This window comes from Cibotium barometz, chromosome 38 (genome assembly GCF_041138505.1).
Source record: "Cibotium barometz isolate CiBa-2024 chromosome 38, ASM4113850v1, whole genome shotgun sequence".
Taxonomy (NCBI): domain Eukaryota; kingdom Viridiplantae; phylum Streptophyta; class Polypodiopsida; order Cyatheales; family Cibotiaceae; genus Cibotium; species Cibotium barometz.
In genome coordinates, this window is record NC_141083.1 from 8,194,513 (window position 1) to 8,216,555 (window position 22,043).

The following is a 22,043-nucleotide window of genomic DNA, read 5'->3' on the forward strand; positions in this document are numbered from 1 at the left end:
ACCACTTGTGAGGAGACAACTTTCCACTTGTTTATCTTGTGCCCTTCGGCCAGGAAAGTATGGGATTACATTGGCTGAGTATCGACAACTATTACTAACGAGATCACAGATTCAGGGTTGGGTTTTTGGAAGAACTACTTATGGAATTACTCAACTGGAGATGGGTCACTTATTCCACTTTTTCCGATGGATTGGACTCCGGCATATATGACTGACTAGAAATACTTTTGCTTTTGATGGTGTGACAAGTTTTTCTGCTCACATAGCTAGGGGGGATGTATAGCTGTAACTTCGGAGTGGCCATCAAAGAAGTCACATGAAGACCAGATGGTCCATGGTCGACTGTACATTAGCCTGAATAATATAATAACTCTTAGAAGAAAGAGGAGATAGATTCAGAGATTCTTTGGAGGAGCCAAGATTTTAGTGCTTGTGGAAATCGCTCCATAGGCCTCTCTACAGCACATCAGCTTACCAGTGACCACTACAAAAGGGTAGCGACCAAGAGGAGATAGGCAGTCTTTTGACAGATGCAAACTGGTTCCTCTTGAGGGAGGAGCACCATCTTCTTGATTGGAGATCAGAGTACAAGTATGATGCTAGGGAGGATTTTTGGACTCAAAATTGGTGGAAGATGCCAATAGCATCATGGGATAGAGACATAGCATGAAGGACATCTAACAGCTTTAGGACTCTCACGCTATTCTCCAGACGGATCCCTAGGGAGTCGAACTGATTGCTACTGACTTCCTCTCCTCTCTCCACACGGCTGACCCCTCCACCCCAGCCAGATGTAGAAGCATAGAGTTTGGGATTACATGCCTAGCCTAGTCATAGCAGAGATGAGGATACACTTGGACGTCCCCTTCACCACCTGAGCTCAGGACCACACTTCTTGCTCTGACAATGGCATCACTCCTGCTTTTTCATTACTCATTGGAATCCATTGGGGCTACCATCACTCAGCCTTTCAGGAGATTTGGAACAGCGGTGCCATGCCTCCCTTCCCCTTTGAGGGACTCATTCATCTAAGGCTGTATACTTAGTAGGCATTAACCTAAGGTTTGTTAAAACTTTAGAGGAAGGGTACCAACAGCCTACTTATCATAGGCTTTGGCCGGGTAGTGAAGCAAAAAAGGAGGGCGCCCATTGAATGAAGACCAAAAAAAGGGGTGAACAAAGCAAAGTTTATTAAAATGAACTAGGTGCCCAGCTCGTGTTTTTAATGAAGTGGGATTTTATAAAGTGCCGGGGCTGTCATTTAATGAAGTGTGGACCTACAACCTGCAAAACAAAACAGAAAAGCAAGTTTTTATGCATAAATACCAAGGGTCGCAAGCTCGGCTTCCATAGAATTTATGGTTCGCCCAGCCAAGGGAGGATGATTAGCCATGATACTAATCTGATGGCAAGAGGCCGACTTGAACCCTGATGGAATGTAGGGTTGAGCTTAGGCGTGGGTTTCTCTTCGAGAAGAAGGAAAGCCCTTTCTCTGAATTCGTGAATGAAATCTACGAGGAGAGAAAGGAATCCAAAAAGAAACGAGACCAAGTCATGTCTTCCCTTCGTAAATTGACAATGAACTTACACAAACTGATGTCGATTTACCAATTCGATATGGTGGAGCCAGTGAACGGAACCCACTACGCAATTAAGTTACATAGGCATGCTGCAAAGAATGCAGAATAGTCGGAACGAGGATGCCTCATCTATCATCCACTGGATGGTTTCGATACGCGTGCTGCAGACTGCAGGGGAGGAGGGATAGAAGCAAGGCAGAAGGAAATTGCAGGCAGCGGGGTAAGCAGTAAAAGAATGGGCAGCGGAGGAAAGGGCAACACAGGCAGTGGAAAAAGAAGAGAGGAGGGGAGGGGGGGGTGTTGGGGGGCAGCGTGGGCAACAGAGAGGCGCAGGCAGCAAAGAAGCATGGGGCCGCAGAGGCAGGGGCAGCAAAGTGGCAGAGAGGGCAGCGGGAGAGAGGAGGGATGGGCGAAGCTGAGGTATGGGGAGCTCTTGCAAGGGTGCTGAAATTTTGATTGAACCTTTGTTCTTGTTGTGGCTGTGCAAGTGAAGAATTTTCACCTTGGATTTGCATAGGATGGCTGGAAGGAAATATGAAATTGCCTCTTCCACGACCGCGCCCCCCTCTTCCTCTTTGGAAGTTCGATCCCACATTATATGCCTCTTCACTCCCCTAGAACTAAGTGAAGCAGGTGAGGGCGTCAGAGAAGGGTCATCACGACATCCCATTATAGAAACAAGACCATGTGCAGCTCCCAGTTCTAGGAAATGTCTCCCATATACATGACCTCGTCACGGTCCTGTGACGATCTCTGTAACCCTATGTTGATGATATCCAGCTCGTGTAGACTGATAGGGTCCTCCAAATGAAGAATTTTCACCTAGCTTTGCATAGGATGGTTAGAAGAAAATCTGAAATTTCCTCTTTCACAACCACGCCCTTTGATAGTTCGATCCCACATTATATGCCTCCTCACTCCCCTTGACCTAAGTAAGTGAAGCAGGTGAGGGCGTCGGAGAAGAACCAACACGACATCCCGTTATAGATAACAAGACCATGTGCAGCTCCCAGTTCTACGAATTGTCTCCCATACACTGTGACCTCATCGCGGTCCTGTGATGGTCTCTATAACCCCGTGTCAGTGATGTCAAGCTCGTGTAGTCTGGTAGGGTCGTCCAAATCAAGTGGGACCTGGCGACTCCTTGTGTCCCCAAGTAGGAGGACTTCCCCCAGCTGTGAGAACTCCACAATGTCCCCATATAATGGTAAGTATGGTGACTGGCCATGCTGTGCGGCATAAGGGGAGTGGCTCGGTGAAAAATAACACACAACAATGTGGATGACTTTGTCCCCAGTAAGATGTAGCCGCACCCAAAGATACCATGCGTCCTCGTCCTTTCGGACAATGCTGAGAATCTGTCGGAGGTGGGGTTTAACAAGGACAGCTACCCCTCCCGAGTCACGTACTCCTGATGTGCGGATCTCACCTCGGAAATCTGACTGCCACTCAAACCCGACTGTGTATGGTAAACCCCTTTTGGGGCTCTAATGAGTCTCTGTATAGAAAATGGCATTCCCGCCTCCTCAAACCTCCTGGATCCAACCACAGGATGACCTCAGGTTTTTGGTCTCATAGACCCCGTGCCCCTATTTGGGGCGACGCTCAGTAATAATGATCCGACCACCTCTGTACACCACCCACTTGCCCGCCTTGCAGGCCTCATCAACTGTCACCATCGCGTCCTGCCAGTGTGCCACCTGAGCCGCCCTTGAGGACATCCCACCTATCCTAGAAGGTTTGTCTCCTAGTGACATCCGGGAAAATGATGATAAGGGACCGTTCTCGTTTCATCTCCTTCCCTGCTCTCCATGTGTCTGTGAAGGGGAGAAGGTCCCATCTACGCCCAGCATTTGGCAGAGTACCAATGCATATGCCTTGGGGGAAGTATGTTTAAAATGACTTCTTTACCCGCACATGAGTGACTGGACTTTCCTGCGTTTTTCCTCCTCTGGGGTCTCATGTATAACGCTTTGCGGGGGTTTGAGTCTCTGCACTACCTCCACCAATCTTTTTTAGAAGTATGCAGCTCGAGGACTCAAGTGGCAGCAAGCTGTAATAAAAAGTATTACTGGTGATTATGCTTATTAAAGTAAAAAAAAGACAAAACTCAAGTGGCAGCAAGCTGCAATAAAAAGTATTTAAGTGAGTTAATAAATATGCTTATTAAAGTGAAAAAAGACATAACTTGTTTAAGCAAGACAATGAGTATCAATCGGACTATCGTCAGCACTTTTTCTATGAGAGGTGCATTTGCACTGTCTCCTATGACCCCTAGCCCTAGGACAATCCCTAGAAAAGTGCCCCTACTAGTGACAAACCTGGCATTGGTCAGGCCTACCTGCAATCTCCATACGTTGCTTCAATCACAGACCAATAGGTCCCGGAAGCAACACAAAGTCCTCAATAAGCTCACAGTCACCAGCAAGCACCATAACCCTGCTAGTGACAGGCCCGTCATTGGTCAGGCCTACCAGCAATCTCCATACGTTGCTTCAATGATGGACCGATAGGTCCCGGAAGCAACACAAAGTCCTCGATAAGCTCACAGTCACGAGCAAGCACCATCCCTGCAGTCATCATCTGCTGAGGCAGTGAGACCACCTGGGCGGCAGAGGTTGGCAAGGCACGGATAGGGGGCACCTGTAGGTGCCAACCCAAAGGCTGACCCAATGGCATCCTGCATTGGCCAATACGTGTGTGGAAGACCTGGGAATCTCAGTGTAAGAGGACAGTTTTTCTGGTGTTGTTCCAGTCTTCTTCAACAGGGTTGAAATAGCTCTGGTGTATGGTAGGAAGAACATCTTCCTCAGGCCAAATGGGAATGGGCTGCCCTTCAGCACCTCTGCGGCTTCTTCCTCAGGATCGAAGTCCACTTGGAAGAAACCTCTCCCAAGCAGCCTCACATCTTCGAAGTGGAGTGCAAAGTAAGAGGGCAACACCGCAAGTAGCTAATCATGGGCCTGGAGACGGGATGGATGTGTACCCAGAGATTTTAGCAATGAGGGTCGTTTTGGTGTCTTCTTCAATCTCAGCGAATGGATATGTACCCGGGCAATGAGGGTCGTTTTGGTGTCTTTCTCAATCTCAGTGAAGAGGGTCGCAAGCTTGGCTTATGTAAAATGAATGGTTCGCCCAGCTGTTGGGGGGGAGGGGGGGGGGGGGGGGGGGAATTGGGGGGGTGGATGCTAATCTGACTGAGACACTAGGAAGAAAAAAAATTCCAAAGCTGAGGTTGTATGGGGAAAGGAGGGGGAAGGCCCAAAACCAAGGCCGGGCTAGGAAGGGAAGTCAAAAAGGAAGAAGAGGTGGGCAGGGGACAGGCAGAAGGGCTCAAAAATGGGGGAAGGAATGGTGGGCAGAAGGGCTCAGCAGGCAGAAGAGGGGGAAGATGCGCACAGAGCAGGGTGGGGCAGGGAAGGCAGGCAGCCGAGAGGGGGGAGGAGGAAGGCAGAGGAGGGTGAAGCAGGGGCACACAGAGGAGGGCAAGGCAGGGCGCTTAGTGCTCAGCAGCCAGGGAGCTCACGACCTCTGCCTTGAAACTTTTGAATTTCCTGATTGAAGTCAAATACTTACTTCTCCCCACACACGCTCAGAAAGCAAGCAAATAGAAACTGGCAGGTCTCCATTGACATTTGATTTGACATACCAAAATCAATACGAGTACCATTCCTAACAGTAATCCGGCATAAACCTAAGGTGAATGGCTGAACAGAAAACTTTTGAAGTTCAGATAGTACCTCTTTCTCCCGACTCGTTTTTGAAATAAGATTGTCTTTCAGTTCAAGAGTCTCTTTATAGTACTTGACGTTAAGAAAACATAGCACATGATGTCAGTAAGATGGCCATAGAGTATCATATATTCAAATCAACTTCTGAACTTGTTTGTACACTCGAAACTTTATGAATTGAGCATGAAAAGGTGGATATGATTGCCAGCTGAGCCTCGACCCCATGATCATCAAATGCTGATTCTAGCTTTTTCTCAAGTGCCACAATCATTTCATTCTTTTCAGAGAGGTAGCCTGAATAATTTGTCAACTGCTGCTCCAGCTGACCTATCCTTCCTGTAGAGGCCAACACTTAGCAGAATTATCTCAATCATATCATTAATTTTTTGTAGCTTCAGCATGTAAACCGGATAAGGCTTCTTTTGAAAATAACTAAATAAACTGAAAAAGGAAAAATAAGCTTAGTTTATACCACACTGAATCTTAGGACTTTAAGGGATGAAAACCTCACCCAAAAATGTGCTCTCAAATGCTAGGACTTTCAAAAGATTGTTATGCACCGCAATTACTGTAAAATTTGAGTTTATGCAAAGTCAGCATTATCAAGAATCTGTTCACAGGTGGCTTTGCCAAAATTGAAGACATTACCAAAGCATCTTGTATTCTCTTTCAAAGGAACAACAAAATCTGTTTCATTCCTCTGATTTGATCATAATACTGGTCAGAAAACCCTTGCCTTCTTCCTCTTTGTGTTTAACACATGCATTTGCCTCATCAACAGCTTGTCTTACAACAAAGGCCTCCTTTTCGATTGCGTCCAAAAAAACTGAATGTCTATTGTGCTTCTCTACAAGAATAGCCAGTTCACGTGTCTTTTCCTCAAGTTTGTACTGTAAACTGTAGTTTGATGCCTGCATACCAAAACAAGAACTTACATGGACTCTAAAGTGAATGAAACTAGATAATATGAAGAACATGCCCTAAAAATTAGAGTGTTATAGATTCCGTTTTCAAAGCAGCACTACACGTAGAACTGTATCAAGTGGAGTATCTATAAACCCTCAAACATGTTGCTGGTTCAGTCTATGGACTCCTCACTTTTTGGTTTTTTGAAAATGAAATTAACCTTCTGTGCAATGAGTAAACTTGTTTGAGTGTGATGGAAATTGTTATAGAAAATACATAGCTGGGGCTCTTACATCCACCTCGATTGCATACATACTAACTATAAAAGAGTTGCATAATGTCACACTATCACTGCAATACCTTTAATGGGGTTTGCCATCGGTCAGAAATGATGGTGGTGTTGACCAAAACAATAGTGGTGGGTTTTAAAAATCACTCATAGACTGCAGCTCTATTACATCTACCACACCTTTGATGCCTTTAAGTAGGCAGGACTGCGCGCTTTTTTTTTTTTTCCAGAAAGAAGACTTCTATTAAGTATGAAAAATTTTACAAAATGGAGATTTCACACCAAGCAAGGTGGAGATCTCAACCAATCAGGAACCTTGTGCTGTCAATAGGGTCCTAAATGAGAGGATGTGAAAAAGATACCAATGTCCCACTCTCTCATAAACTGGCCGTGCTTCCTCTCCGCAGCACTCGAAGATCCTGGATTCTGGCCCAGGTAGCCATAATGGTGTGAATAATATCACTCCAAATCCTGCAAAGACACTGAGAAACAAGAACGGCAGTACCCTCAATGGCCTCAGTGCATCTAGTCTTCCAGATATTCCAGGCTGAAATGCTAGCAATAATCTCTCAAGAACTATCTAACCTCTATGCCAGAGGGACAAAGTGTGAAAGTGGCAAATCCTGAAGACAACACTGCCGAGCAACTCCTTGCCTAACCATAATGGTCAAGCTCCTGTCAGTCCCCTCGAATCTCTGCTGAGGCCCAAACTGTGTCAACCAAATGATAGAACCAAAAGAAATTATTGCATCCCTCTTAATCCTACCAAAGAGGTGTGCAATCGCAAACCAAACCCTCTGTGCTTCCCTGCTTTCCCATAAACAATGCTAAATTAACTCCGAAACTCCTCCACATCTGAGCATGCTAGGCAAGAACCAATAACAGACCTCAACTGATTGGTGGAAAAACCACCATGAAGGGAAACCAGATAAAGGAGGAAATCTGTGGCTTCCAACAAGAATGCCACAATCTCCGCCAAAATACCCTCTGAATGTCAATCAAAATGCCGTAAGACTCCCAATGGAGTCTAAGAGTAGGGACACTCTGAATGTGTCCCAAGATAAGATGTCTCGCATTCTGCACCGTATAACTGAAAAAAGGCATGCTTTTCAAAGGGTTACAAGCATCCTTCCACTCCCACTCACCGGGGTCCCAATGCAAATGTCTGATAGAGCAGCCACCATACAACCAAAGGCTAACACTCTCTGTGATCATCCCTGGGGGTGTGTGTGGGGGGGGGGGTCAACAAAGACGTGCTTCCCTAACCTGCCGACAACTCTGACTAGACGAATCTGGGGGCCGTCAATAAGGTCCTGCACATCACATCTCTCCAGCTACCATCCATCCTATACAGAAAAAAAGACCGGTACATCATCCTCCCTAGGCAAGGAGAGACCCATCATAACCTAAAGAGGAACACCTATCCTAGAAAAAACCCCAAACCAAGAATGATGACGACCTTCCACAAAAAAGATCCAGTAATCCAGTGGTTGGGAATGGCTGCATCAATCTGTGCAATCCTCTGGCTAGAGCCTCTCAAATGCTGCATGAAATCCAATCTATGCACCTCGGTGAGGCTCTAAAGCCTCTTCCAGGCTAGCACTGTGGGGCAGAGGGTCTCCCAGCCAGCCCAAAGAATATGCATAGCTGCCCCAAGAGGCCTACCATGCACATCTAATATCAAATCATTCCACAAAATGGGCTTCCGGTTAGCTTCCTCCGCTAAACACAGAGGGATGTGTACTAAAAAACTCCTCAGGCAGTCCCAGGCCCTTAGGAGGGACCTAACCAGGGGAGACGAAGGGGAGCGGTGAACTGCATCCGAAAAAATAAAGCGTGAGCTGAGAGTCCAGTCACCTCCGCGAACAAGGACACACTTCGTGATCTGCTGCATGAGAAAGTCCTTCCACGGCTCAGTGCCTGGAAGAAAGCCCCTAACAACAAGCTTACAGAGCAAAGCCTTACATTGCACCTCAGGGTCAATGATATTCAATCCCCCTTCCTGCTTAGGCCTGATAATGGTTTCCCAAGCAACTCTGGCCTTGGTGTGTTCATTACCATCAAGCCTTGACCAAAGAAAGTTCCGAATAAGGCGACGACGTTGGCCAATGCAGCCCTTATGAAAAATCCAGCACGAAGCAATAAAACAAGCCGTGGCTAGCAAAACTTGGTTAACCACCAAAGCTCTAGAGGCCAAGACGAGCTTCCTCCTACTCCAGTGATGAAGTTTCCTTTTAATGCTTAAGAGCACGGGAGCAAACTGTTGTGCAAGGGAGATGTCAACGCCCACCTGACAACCAAGGTATCTGGCAGAGCATCCTCTCTCAATCCAAGTAAAACCAACATCTGTACTCCAATCTGCAAGAGGAGAATCACTGATCCAAAAACCCACTAATTTATGCCAATTGATAGTAGCTCCTGCTGCCAAACAGAAGGCCTCCAAGGCTGTCCGAAAAGCACATAAACAAGCATGTGAAGCCTTAAGGAACAACGCCGTATCATCTACTAACTCAGAGTCCAAAAACTCTTCCTCTGTGCATAAAGGCAGCCTGAGACCCACAACACCAAGGGCAACCCGAAGAAACCTGCTCATAGCCTCCGCTACAATGAGGTACAGTAAAGGGGCGAGGGGACAGCCCTGCCTCACCGAACGAGAAATCTGAAAACGCTCACTGCGTCCCCCACAAGCTAAAACAATGCTATGAGCCTCCCTATATAGGCAGGACACCCCTCTGATCCAGTTTTGGGAAAACCCCATGTGTGCCATAGTGCCCTCCAAAAAATCCCAATCCACTCTGTCATAAGCTTTTTCAAAATCAAGCAAAAGAATGGCAAGAGGCTATTGACTAGACTTTGCCCACTCGATAGCTTCCCAGAAAGAAAAGATGTTATAAAAAATGTTCCTTCCTTGCAGGAATCCATTCTGTGTATCATGGATAGTCCTTTCAAGAATCGGCTGCAGCCTTATACTCAAGGCTTTAGCTAAGATCTTATATGCAGATCCAAGGAGAGTGATGGGCCTCCATTGCTTGTTGTCAGTCTTGTCGCCACTCTTGGGGATAAGGTGAATCAGCCCCTCCGTGAGGTATGGCGGCATCATACCCGACAGCCACATTTCCGGAAGGGCAACAGTGATAGCATCTCCAATATGATCCCAAAAAAGAATAAAGAAGGCGGGAGAAAGACCATCATCCCCTAGGCATGAACCACTAGAAAGAGCATGCAGTGCGTGAAGGAATTCATCCTTCGAGAAAGGGGCATCCAAAGAAGAACACACAGCATCTGTAATGAGTCTGGGCATACACTCCCAAACTTTCTGTCGTGCCACATCTCTCTGAGGAGAGGGCACCTCTGCAGTCAACAAAGACCGATAAAAATCTGAAGCAATACCGCTCACCTTATCAAGCTCAATTTGAACCTCACCCTGTGAATCCTGCAAGTACCTCACAGAATCCCTGCTATGGGAACGCCTATGCGCGAGAAAAATTTTTTGTTGCATCTGCCACCCATCTGCTTATTATGTTCCCTCTGAAGAGCAGCAATCCTACGCCTAATAGCTCTCTCCTTATCCAAAACCTTCTTCTTCTTGGACAAGGCAATGCTATGATAATGATGGCTGGTCCTCTCAAGAGCGAGTGCAATATTATGACGAGGATCAGGACCGTCACAAGATCTCCATCTCTCTGTGATCTCAAGGTAAATGTCAGCATCTAGACGGACACGGGGAGAGGCCGAGCGAGCCCCAGGCTCCCTGAGACACAAAACGACGGGGCAATGATCGGATATGGTGGTGCCAGGCATAATAGCAATGGTGCCTCCTTTGTCCCCAGGAACCAATCATCCACATAAAATCTGTCCAAACGTGCAAAGATGCTCTCATCCCCGCTTCTATAGTTATGCCAAGAGAAAGATAAGGAGTTTGGCCTTCTCTGGAAGTCATCCTCAGTCCAGCAATCCCTGCCAAAAAAGGAAAGCGTGAACCTCTCCCATGAGGTTCGCTCCAAAGGGTGTAAACCCCCTTCGCTCCAAAGGGTGTAAACCCCCTTCGCATCCACCCTTCTTGTCAAAAGGTTGCTCAACCATATTAAAGTCTCCTCCCACTATCCAATGATCAACCTGGGGAATGACATTTGTAATGGTGTCCCAAAAGGCCACCCTTTCACCTCTCACGTTAGGCGCATAGATATTCAAGATTCCCAATTTCTGACCCTCATGCATGATCAAGATCCACTGCGCTCTAGCAGGGACGATAACATCGTGCCCAATAACATGAGGCATAACAGATGCTGCACTGAAATGCAAACACCCCCTCTAGTCCCAACAGCCCAAGACCAAAAGGTGTGGCCAGAAAGCATCTTACCAGTTTTGCTACACTGAGATCTATCCAATTTGTGTTCCTGCAACAAAAGTATAGACCCTCCTGTAACAGCAGGTTGAAGCTGGTCCTTCAGAAGGCGCTTCCTACCACGGGTGGGAAGCCCTCCAAGGCCCTGAACATTCCATGAGACGATTCTCATGGAAGAGAAGAGGGTTTGGCCCCCGATCTAAGAAGACGATGGGCAGCCTAAGGACGCTTCTCATAATGCTGGAGGACGGGATAATCCACGGGGGCAAAGTCCACTGACATGCCCTTGTCCGAGACCCTGCACAGTACCTGCATATGTACGAGAAACCTGTGCGCCCTGCGGAGAATCAAGGGCAATGGCATCATGCTAAAAATCCTGCAAGACATGATCCCCACTGCGAAGAACATCCTACCTATCGCCCCCTCCAAGTAGAGAGGACTCAACAAAATCATCCTGATCTGATATATCATCTCCCTGCAAAGATGCATGAGCTGATACATCCCTCTGCCCAGAAACATCATCTATCTGAGGTACAAGATCCGAGGAAGTCTTCCCATCAATCGCACCACGGGGGTCGAGCATGAGAGACAGCTCGCCACACCTGGCGGACTGTAGGATGGGAAGGATCCAAGGGAGGTGGTGCCTGAGAACCAAGCTTGCGAGGCCTCCTGCGACCCCGAGCCCGAGGGCAATCTCGAGCAAAGTGACCCTGTTGGTGACAAACCCGGCACTGATCGGGTTTACCTGCAATCTCCATACGTTGCTTCAAAGGACCACTAGGGCCCGAAAGCAAAACATAGTCCTCAAAGAGCTAACTGTCACGGGCAAGAACCATGACCCTGGGACAGCATCCGCCGAGGTAGTGACCACCTGGGCAGAAGGTGTTGGCAAGGCGTGGAGAGCTGGCCAACTGGCTCTAGAAAGAAAGACCCACGACTATGTAGGAAATATGAAAGCAAGAGCAAAACTAGAAATGAAACAAAACAAATGAAAGACAAAGAGTTACCTTGAGATGAGTGTAGACAAGACACAAGATTGATACTTTCATTGATGTGACACCTACAATAGATAGGTGAGAAGTACAAGATTGAGTAGACTGACTTATGGGATAAATGTAGAGGTGCCACATGGCACTAGACTCAAGACACAAAGACTTAAGTGAAACTAGACTAGAAATAGTACACCTAGTGTGCACTTATTTCCAACACCCTCCTTAAGTGGACACTAGGAGGAAGACAAAAAGACAAGACTAGAAGATAGACATAAAGACTGATAGACTGAGAGACTAGACATGAGAGACAAGAAGATCCTAAGACACCCCTCCTCAAGTGATATCCTCATATGGGTCCACAAGGGTAGGGACAAGATGGATCTAAAACAAGACACAGTCAGATTGATAGACAGATAGACAGACAACAGATAGATAGACAGACAAGACTAGATAGATAGAAGACTGACTGTAGACAAACAGATGGACCTTGAAGACAACCCCTCCTCAAGGGCAATCGCTGCCTCTTGGGTAGGGACAAGAGAGAGGTCAAAAAGCATGATGAGTAAGAGACTAGAACCCCTTGACCTACATCATCGGTGGTCAAAGTGGTAGACAAGAAAGGTGAAGTAATCAGAAAGCCCATTCCTCATCATGTGAGGAATGAACAGCAAGATCTGCTGTTGTAGATGCTGCAGCAACATGTGCTGAGGCAGATGCAGGGGCTGATGTAGAGGTTTAGAGTAGCAGTCCTTCTCCCGGTGATTATCACGGCCACAAATGGTGCATGGATGAGCCTTGAAGCAGTCCTTCTCCATATGATTAGTTTTTCCACAATGGGGGCAAGGCTTTCTTACCTTAGAACCTCCTTTCTTTGCTAAAAATGCAGTGTCAGTTACCTTTTGTTGTTTTGTTCTTTCCTCTTCTTGGAGAGCATTGATGATACCTTCAAGAGTAGGATTATTGTGATACTTGAAGGTAGTGACAAGAGTAGCATAGGTGTCAGGTAAGCTTTTGAGAAGCACAGCAATAGCAATATCTTCGGAGATGGGGGACTTCACTGATGCAAGCTGAACCATAAGACTGCGAAAATAATTGACATGAGAGGCTATAGTAGCTCCCTCCTGCATATATAGATCAAAGAATGAGATCATAAGTGCAATCTTAGAGTTTTTAGAGCGGGGTCCAAACAGGGTATCCAAAGTGATCCATGCTCGAGAAGCAGACTGTATGTCAGAGATGTGGTGAATGTAATCATCTCCAAGACCGAGCAAGATGATAGCATAGGCTTTGTCATTCTTGGCAGTGGGAGCATAAGTGATAACTTGCTCAATGTCGGAATCTTCGGGAGTAGCATGATGAACAACATCCCACAGGCCTTCTTTCATAAGATGGCACTTGATTTTGATTTGCCAAGTATGAAAGTTGGACCCATTGAATTTGTCGATAGACATGAGAGAATGGGTAGAAGATGCCATGTGGGAAGGTCTTACCTCTTGCTAATGATGCAAGGGCAGTGTCTATTCCCTTACAAGAGAGAGTTCAGTTTTGAATTATTTTTGAAGAAAAATAGAACTGAAAATATTGAAGCATACCACTTTGGTTTTTTTCTCAGGTCTTCCACCCTTTCAGGGGTAACCCGAGAGAGAGAGAAAGAGAGAGAGCTGCGAACAGAGATTTTTGCAAATAGAGAAAGATGTAGTACAGGGCCACGATACCTAGAGAGACCAGAGAGCAGAGGTGGAGAATTTGTTGCAGAACCTCGGGCAGCTCCTGGAGAAGTGCAGCCTGTTGAAGAAGATGGCGCAGAATTCAGGAGCAGTACGGGGGCCAGGAGCAGATGTCGGGGCAACACAAGTGCTGCTCATCCATGTATAGCTGCAGGTATGGAGTGATGTGCAGCCTGTAGAGGGTGAAGCGCAGGCAGCAGCAACTGTAAACAGGCCAACGCAGGCAGCAAAAACTGGCGCAGAAAATGGCGTCTTCCAGAGCAGCTGCGCAGGTCCAACCTTGATGATGAAGAAGTATAGAAAGGGGGGGCAGCAGATGTAGAGGCTTGCGCAGCAAATGGCGGGGCAGAAATGGGAGTGGCAAGACTAGAGGAGCAAACCTAGCTCTGATACCATGTAGGAAATATGAAAGCAAGAGCAAAACTAGAAATGAAACAAAACAAATGAAAGACAAAGAGTTACCTTGAGATGAGTGTAGACAAGACACAAGATTGATACTTTCATTGATGTGACACCTACAATATATAGGTGAGAAGTACAAGATTGAGTAGACTGACTTATGGGATAAATGTAGAGGTGCCACATGGCACTAGACTCAAGACACAAAGACTTAAGTGAAACTAGACTAGAAATAGTACACCTAGTGTGCACTTATTTCCAACAGACTAGACAAAAATAAACATGTGAAAAATGGGTGGCCAACCCTACAACCAAGGGCCTGAACATGAGGGAAAACCGGGATAAATCTGGGCACCCCTGATACACAACTTGGGCACACTACCAGGAGATGAATAATGCTAACATCACGTACATAGTGTCATCGGCATTTCTAACCAGATTTCCATACCAATGCATATGAATACAGTATTGCAAACAAAGTGGTTGTCGGTGTAGATCTGCAACTCACACTACCCTCTCAAGTGCCCATGTTCCGTACCATCTGCTCTCTATTGTTCCATCAACACATGGTAGCAACAATCTGCAAGAGAGCACGTAGGACAAGAGAACACTACAGAGGGTATGTGAACATGACATCCTCCTCCTCCCTCCTACTACTTGCTTCCATATTTAAGCATCAAAGCTTACCAAATGCAAGTAGAGTTGATGAGAGTGGAAGTCTTCGCGATGGAAGCATTCGGAGTGTTGAAATCTTCAATCTCTTGCGATCTTTCGTGACAAAAGTCTTCTCAAGGTCGGCCAATAAAAGAAATCCTCAACTACCTTTACCGTGGCCTCAATGCTATGACCTACATACGGGGGAGCATGACTTTCAATCATAACCTTGAGTCAAAATTGCCTGGTAACACAGTCTACCATGCATCAACAAAAAGCCATCCCTACGAGTATAATGATCATGCCACTGACCTTTAGACATCTGATCATAGACCCCGCCAAAATCCTCATCTTGCGCATATTGCTCTTTCATCTCATCAAGCTCATGATGATAAGCAAGTGAAATTGCTGAGACCTATGGCTTGTGTGACAAAGCATCTGCCACAACATTCTTTTTGCCTTCCACATGTACAATCTGAAAGTGAAACATAGACAAAAAGTTGGCCCATCTCATATGCTTCTCAGAAAGCTTAGTCTGCGTGAGGAAATAACGCCAAGTTTTGATGATCTGTCTGCACAGTGAAATCAGCCCCAAGCAAATAGTGTTTCCATGTAGAAAGAGCATGAATTACAGCCAACATCTCTTTCTCATAGGCCTGTAGATGCTTCTCGGCATTCTGTAATATACGACTCTCATAGGCTATCACATGTCCTTCCTGCATGAGAACTGTCCCAATGTTGTTCCCACATGCATCACACTGGAAACAAAAGCCTTTCGGAAATCCGATAGTACCAATATGGGATCTGAAGTTAGCTTTTCTTTAAGCTTCTTAAAGGCTGCAATTTCCCGATCAACCAATCGAAACGGAGTTCCCTTCTTTGTCAAAGCATGAAGAGGCGAAGCAATCTCAGCAAAATACTGTATGTATCGCCTGTAATAGAAACACAATCCCAAAAAGCTACGTACAACATGCACGGTCCTCAAATCTGGCCAATTGAGAATTGCTTCTACTTTCGAAGGATCCATACGGACTCCATCTTTAGACACAATGTGCCCCAAGAAGTATTTTCTTCCAAGAATAACTCACTCTTCCTGCCATTTATGACAACCCTTTGCTTCCGGAGTTCTTCAAACACTCTGGCCAAATGCTCCCTATGCTCCTCTGAGCGTGAATGCACAATCATGCCATCAAAGAATGTGCCCACAAACGCTCGATGAGGCCAGAAAATCCCCTCCATCATCTTGTTAAAGGTGGTAGGAGCATTTGTCAAGCCAAAGGACATGACCAAGAACTCATATAGCCCAAAGGTGGTCCGAAATGTTGTCTTATGCACAGTATGATATACATGCACCACACATCAAGCTCTCTCACAGTGAGAGAAACAGAGTCCTTCGGCAGGATTAATGGCAGCGATACACTCAAGAGACTTGGATTACACCCAGTCAGCCTCTACTACCGAAGATGCTATACTACAGAGATCAATTTATGCATATCTCAGCGGATGGATTCATACAGAGACCTGGATACATGGATGTGTACATGCCTCACAGTGCCCGAGTGGCGATTGGCCAGCTCAGAGTGTCATCACACCAGCTTGAGATTGAGGCAAGTAGGGCAGCACGGATCCCGAGAGTAGAGAGAACATGCAGACTATGCCAAGAGGAGGTTGAGAGTGAGGAACATTATGTATGCAAATGCAGAGCATATAGTGTCATTAGAGAGAGATACACCACCATCTTCAGTGGACATCCCTCACTCCGCCAGATCATGGAGTCCGCAGACCAGCGCAGATTTGGCTGGGCGACAGCTCCAGCTCACTGATTTCTTCCAGAGATCTATCCCAGTGCCTACCCTGACACGGGAGGGGGTTACACTTCAACGCGTTGCGGACCTCCGAGCCAAACGGAGACCGAGAGCACCAAGCTACCAGACTCCCAGACTACATCAGAGGGAGATCACAGAGATACAGGCTCGACATCAGCACCATATCCAGGAGCGGCTAGCTCACTTACACACACCCGGAGATCATGCTCCGAGGTATTTTTGCCTCACCATCGCCTATGTATCACATATTACATCCCCATTATGGTACTGGTTGGAGCTAGACAGATCTGCATTGCATTCTTGTATGCCCTACGCATATAGGTTGCATACTGAGCCTCTAGCAGTAGTGCTCCATCCATCACACCCCCCCACTAGCTCAGTACTTTCATACTTTATTTCATGTTCATTTTGTCCTTTTTTTTTTGGACATCCAAAGACATTGACAGTTGTACATTGATTTGTCTCATAGGTTGAGTTCGGCCTCTAGTAGACGTTAATACAGCTTTCTTTCTCTCTCTCTCTCTCTCTCTCCGAGTCCCCCTCTCTCTCCCTCTCTCTCCCTTGGGCCTTAGCCTCTCTCGAGGCCTATCCCTCTCTCTCTCTCTCTCAAGGAGGGATCTCATCACACCAACTGCAGATTGAGACAGGGCGATATGTGCATCAGATCGTGGATGACCACATTTGTCAGCTATGCTACCAGGAGGTAGAGACAGAGGAACACTACATTTGCCGATGTACAGATGTACAGTCTATTATGAGATCCGGGGGAGATATCACTGCCTCTAAGCTCAGGAGACACAGAGAGACCCTCTTGGCAAACAGGAGGCCGAGCCATGATGTACCTAGACAGAGGACCCTGACAGATTTCTTCGGCACCAGCACCAGCAACCTAGCCCACACACCTCCTGATACCTCCTCCATTGGGCCATCAGGGCACCGACCAAGCTCCCAGGAAGTCACCACTGATAGAGCAGTTATCTTATGTCGTGCTCGTCGGCCACGCCCACCAGGATCCCAACCACGGCATCCTCACCATCACCAGATCAAAGCCATTATTGCTCGGCATTGGAGGCGCCTACCTCGCTTCTACGACCTCTCCATTCTAGACAGCCCCACGGCGGAGATACTTGATCTAAGGAAAGGGCAACACTTCAACTGATCAGCATACATGGATCTACCTGATATACATTTTTCAGTATTTTCCAGTATTTTCTACTCAGTATCATCTCGGAGTCTTACAGTTCTGTTCTTATAACTGTAGGACAATCAGTTTATTGTACTTTTTAGTCTCGTTTAGTTGTTCTCTTTGATGAGACACCAACTTCAGATGTACTCTCAGTTTTGGTCTCGTAGGCCACTATGGCCTCTTAGAGACGTTAATATATCATTTCATTTCATTTCAAGCGGCAAGCTCATCACAATGGTGAAGGAGATGAATGAAGCCTTCAAGTTGCACACTATCCATTTCAAGAAAGCCACCAACAAGTCCAAGTCGTGTAAGTGGACTCGTAGGTATTGTGGTGGTAAAAACTATTCAAGCAACGTCACAAGGCTTCTCTAACATCTCACAAAGGTGGGAGGGGGGAAGTTGCACCATGCAAGCAAGTCTCCCAAAGTGTATCCGACGACAAGTTTAAGAAGATTATGGGTGGAGCAAGTGGCCGGGATAGTGGTAGGAACTCATTGGCATATGATGACGTCATCTCTCTAGTGCCGGATGTGAATACATCCTCCCCCGCCGCCTCCGTAGCCACTTCTGCCACCACTCAACCCACCGCAATTATGGAGGTGAGTTACAAAATTTCAAGTTGCATATGAATCATGACAATGTTGCATCAGCAGTTCCAAAAGTCAACTTTTGCAATAACAATGCAAGGGAGTTGAGTTCTAGTCACACTTGGGCCTTTGCTATATGTGTTTGGCCACCATTAGTCCTATCAAGCACTGCATAGTGGACTTTTTTCCATCCTTCATATGGATCTTGAAATCGAGTGGTTACTTCCCCTTCTACATTGCATGCCATAGCAAGGAACTTTCTTGCCTTGGCACCACTGAAGCATAGCTTGCATGGCACATCACCACTTGCACTAGATTTTTTCTCATCCTTTTTAATATGCCCTTTCCCTCCATGCAAGCTAGTTTGTGACAATACTTTCTCCAAATTCTTGCACGCTTTTTCTGACTCCTCCTTAGGCTGCATATTATAGGCAAAGTAAATGTATGCATGCACTATCTTCTCCACAATTCGAATAACCATAATTCCATTCACGTGATGATGTATGTTGTAACTTGTCGAGGATGGGCAGAGGTGGCCACCTCTGCAAAATGACCGCCCATTTGGCCGGCGGTTCAGTGGCGGCTCTAGCAGCAGAGCGCGCTACGTGGCTGCAGTGTGGAGAGAACGCAAGGTTTGCTAGAGCCAGCAACATCAAAAAGCATCCATGATGATGACAATGATGGCGGATGCACTCTTAATGGGTTCACCCTAGCTCTGATACCATGTTGGTATCCACAAAATCAGAGAGCAAGCTATGGAGGTTGGAAGATATCCATGATGTGAGTGTGGAAAAGAGATGAGGATTCAAGGAGAGAGATGAAGTTCAAGCCATGACAATGGTGAAGAGAGAGAGAGAGAGAGATGTGACAAACCACAAGGGAGATACGTTGCACAACTCAAATGATACTCATTGTAATAATGGAACCACCCAAGTACATGCTTTTATAGGCATCAAGCCTCATCTTTTGACCTAGACCTTAATAAGGGCTGTTCACAGCCTAAAAGGAGGTGTTCACACCAACTTACTCCAAAATACCCAATAGAGTTTTCACTAGTTGAGTGCACATAGAATGATCTAACCCATGAGGATGAGTTTTTGGGTTTCTCAAACAAAAATCTTCCAATGGCTGGAAAACATAAACTTTTGTCTATATGCACAGCTGATGGTTTTGATGGTGGGGCTTGGAAGCAAAGAACCTACCTTCCAAACCTTCCTCTAGCCATTCTATCTAGATATTCTCGAGTAGATTCATTTCAAACAGCTCCTAAGTTTTCTTGGTTTAGCTTTGATCAATTCTACTTTCGTTTTGAGAGCAAGAACAGGAGAAGATTTCTTTTGGCAAAATCGGCAACAGATTTGTCACCAAAACCAGGTCTAGACTCTAGACCCTTCACTTGTTGCCATGACACTAATCTCAGATCCACACAGAACCTTGGGTACAATCACCCTCCCCATTGTTCCAAGATAAGCAAAGAGGGGATGTCGCATGCATCAGCCCCAACTCTCATATGCTAGGCTACCGGTTACAATTAGGACCAGGGTTTAGCAGAAGAATCAGTCCATGTTGTGAGCAGTACTCCAGAAAGGGACAAAAGAGGCCTCTAGGGTGCAGCAGAGCACCAAGAGGACTATAAGAAGGCATCTCTACAGAGGCCATGTAGAGGGTAGATTAGTTGAGCAATAGATCATTGTGAAATCCCTATTTGCATAAAGCGACAAGACCATGAGTGTGCAGCCATGGTAGGCTGCATTAGGGTAGAAATATGTGTACAACTGTAATTGGAAACTCCAATGCCTGAGGCGACAACCTATGAGAATATGCAAATATGGCCAGCATATTTAGAGCAAAAGAGATCAACTTCTGCAATATGGAACCAGCAATATGAATTTTTAGACTGTGTACTTAGATCGGCATATAAAGCAAGAATTGCAACTGATTGCTGTATTACCTTCAAGTTTTCAGCCAACTCATTACGTGACTCCATCAATGCTTTTACCTCCTCCTTCAGATTTTTTATCTCAGTACCTTTTGAAGATGAGTCACGTCTGAGATCCAAAACCTGTTTCAGTTCAGCCTATTAATTAGCTTAGCATCATGAGATACATATCTATACATATCTTATTTATTTATATTTATATTTATATATATACAATTTCATCTGGTGTAATTAAGATCCATTTTTGTAATCAGACTTGTGTGAACTTGCATGCTCATGTGTGTATGCATCATGCACATGTGTGCCTGCCTGTGTACATAGCTATGCATGTGGGAGGACTTTTTTTTATGTTTCAAACTAAGATGTGGCATTCCAAGACGACTCCAGATGGTGTTTGGACACATTATATTTCCCTCGGACCAAAAAATAAATTTTGCCTCCATAAAGTTGATCGGGCCACAGTCACACTTTCTGGTACCCAACTTTTGGTCCTAGGGGGGAACCAGGGAGGGGTGTGTATTTCTATTAGCAGCCAGCTCCTTTCATAGGTAGTTGATTCCAGCACCATCGTCAAGGGCCATCCACAGTGGATCGTTCTTTCCATTGGCAGAAAATACAGCCAGTTGTTTCTCAATCTTCAGCAATCATTGGATTCCCCCTTCTCAGCCGATAAGCTCGAGAAGGTCCTTTAGGCTCTTCCGTGCCGGAAGTGCCCAAGAGATCACAGGCTTCCAGTTTCTTTATGTCAAAGGCATTGGGATCTCTTCATCCAAGATAGGAGAATCGTGGATAACATCTTTACTTTTTGGAAGGTGATTGCTTCGGCTCAGCTTAGGCAATAGAATATGGCAATTCTCCTTCTCTACTTTGAGAAGGCTTTGTGGCATTATATGGTAGTGATGTGTGTGAACACACTTAGGACCGCCAGGATACTTTTTCCCTCACTAGGAAGATGCGTGTATACGCCCTCCTATCTACTCATTTTGGGGTGTGTACTTATCTTTTGTATCTGGCACACATTTGTTCATTCTAATCTAGTGAGTTTGTGTGCTCTCAAGCTTCTCTATGTTGTGTGTGTGCATTGTTGCAACCCTAACCCTAATTCCAACAATTGGTATCAGAGCTAGCTTCCTTTGTCAGAATACGCAGTGGAGATGATGACCAGATCTGGGAACACGAGCAAAAAACGCAGGCAGAAAAACAGCACAAGAGAGAGAGAGATGTAGGCGTGTAACTCTGCTCTGATATACACAAGAAGATCCCGAATATGATACAAATATGGTATGGGGGCTGGGGCCTATTTATATGCCCCCAGATAGGCAGTTGGCCTGCTGAAAAGTCCCTACACGACTGTAGCAACAGTCGGCCAGCAGAAGCTCATAAGGCCCACGACTGCCTGCATCCAGTCGACCAGATCACAGCGGTCCACGACTGATGTCTGGGCAGTCGGCCAGCTACTGGTCCTCCAGCCGCCTCAGGGCTGCCTCCCAAGCCACAGAAAAATAGGAAAAAATAGGGGAAAAATGCGGGGAGTGAGGAAAAATGAAAAAACACCTCATAAGGGCGGGCACACCCACAACAAAGGCCCTGGTGTATAAAACTGGACAGGAGATGACTTCTAACACCCCCTCTCAGCTCCTGGCTGTGAAACCAACCACAGGGAGCTGGGGTGCCGCTCGAGCAAATCCTGAGAGAGCCACTTCGTGAAGAGGTCCACCATACTGTCCTCCGTCGAACAGAACTCTAGCAAGATGTCATCAGCAACGATCTGTTCACGAACAAAGTGCCTCTGGATGACCATGGGTTCCTCCAGTGGAAGCCTAAACTTGCTATGCAACCTCTGCATCCGTACCACCTCACAAACAGCCCGGTACTCTGC

General features: G+C 46.2%; 1 protein-coding gene across 1 annotated transcript in view; it reads right to left on the reverse strand.

Moving 5' to 3' along the window:
* Positions 1-22,043, reverse strand: part of LOC147616301 (uncharacterized) — a 149,144-nt gene that overhangs the window by 122,257 nt on the left and 4,844 nt on the right. Inside the window, exons 5-9 of the mRNA XM_086777027.1 lie at positions 20,177-20,287; positions 6,048-6,222; positions 5,823-5,879; positions 5,472-5,647; positions 5,321-5,383 (exon numbers count right to left, since the gene is read on the reverse strand). Coding sequence (XP_086633153.1) covers positions 5,321-5,383; positions 5,472-5,647; positions 5,823-5,879; positions 6,048-6,222; positions 20,177-20,287 — 582 coding nt within the window. The remainder of the gene's footprint in view (positions 1-5,320; positions 5,384-5,471; positions 5,648-5,822; positions 5,880-6,047; positions 6,223-20,176; positions 20,288-22,043) is intronic.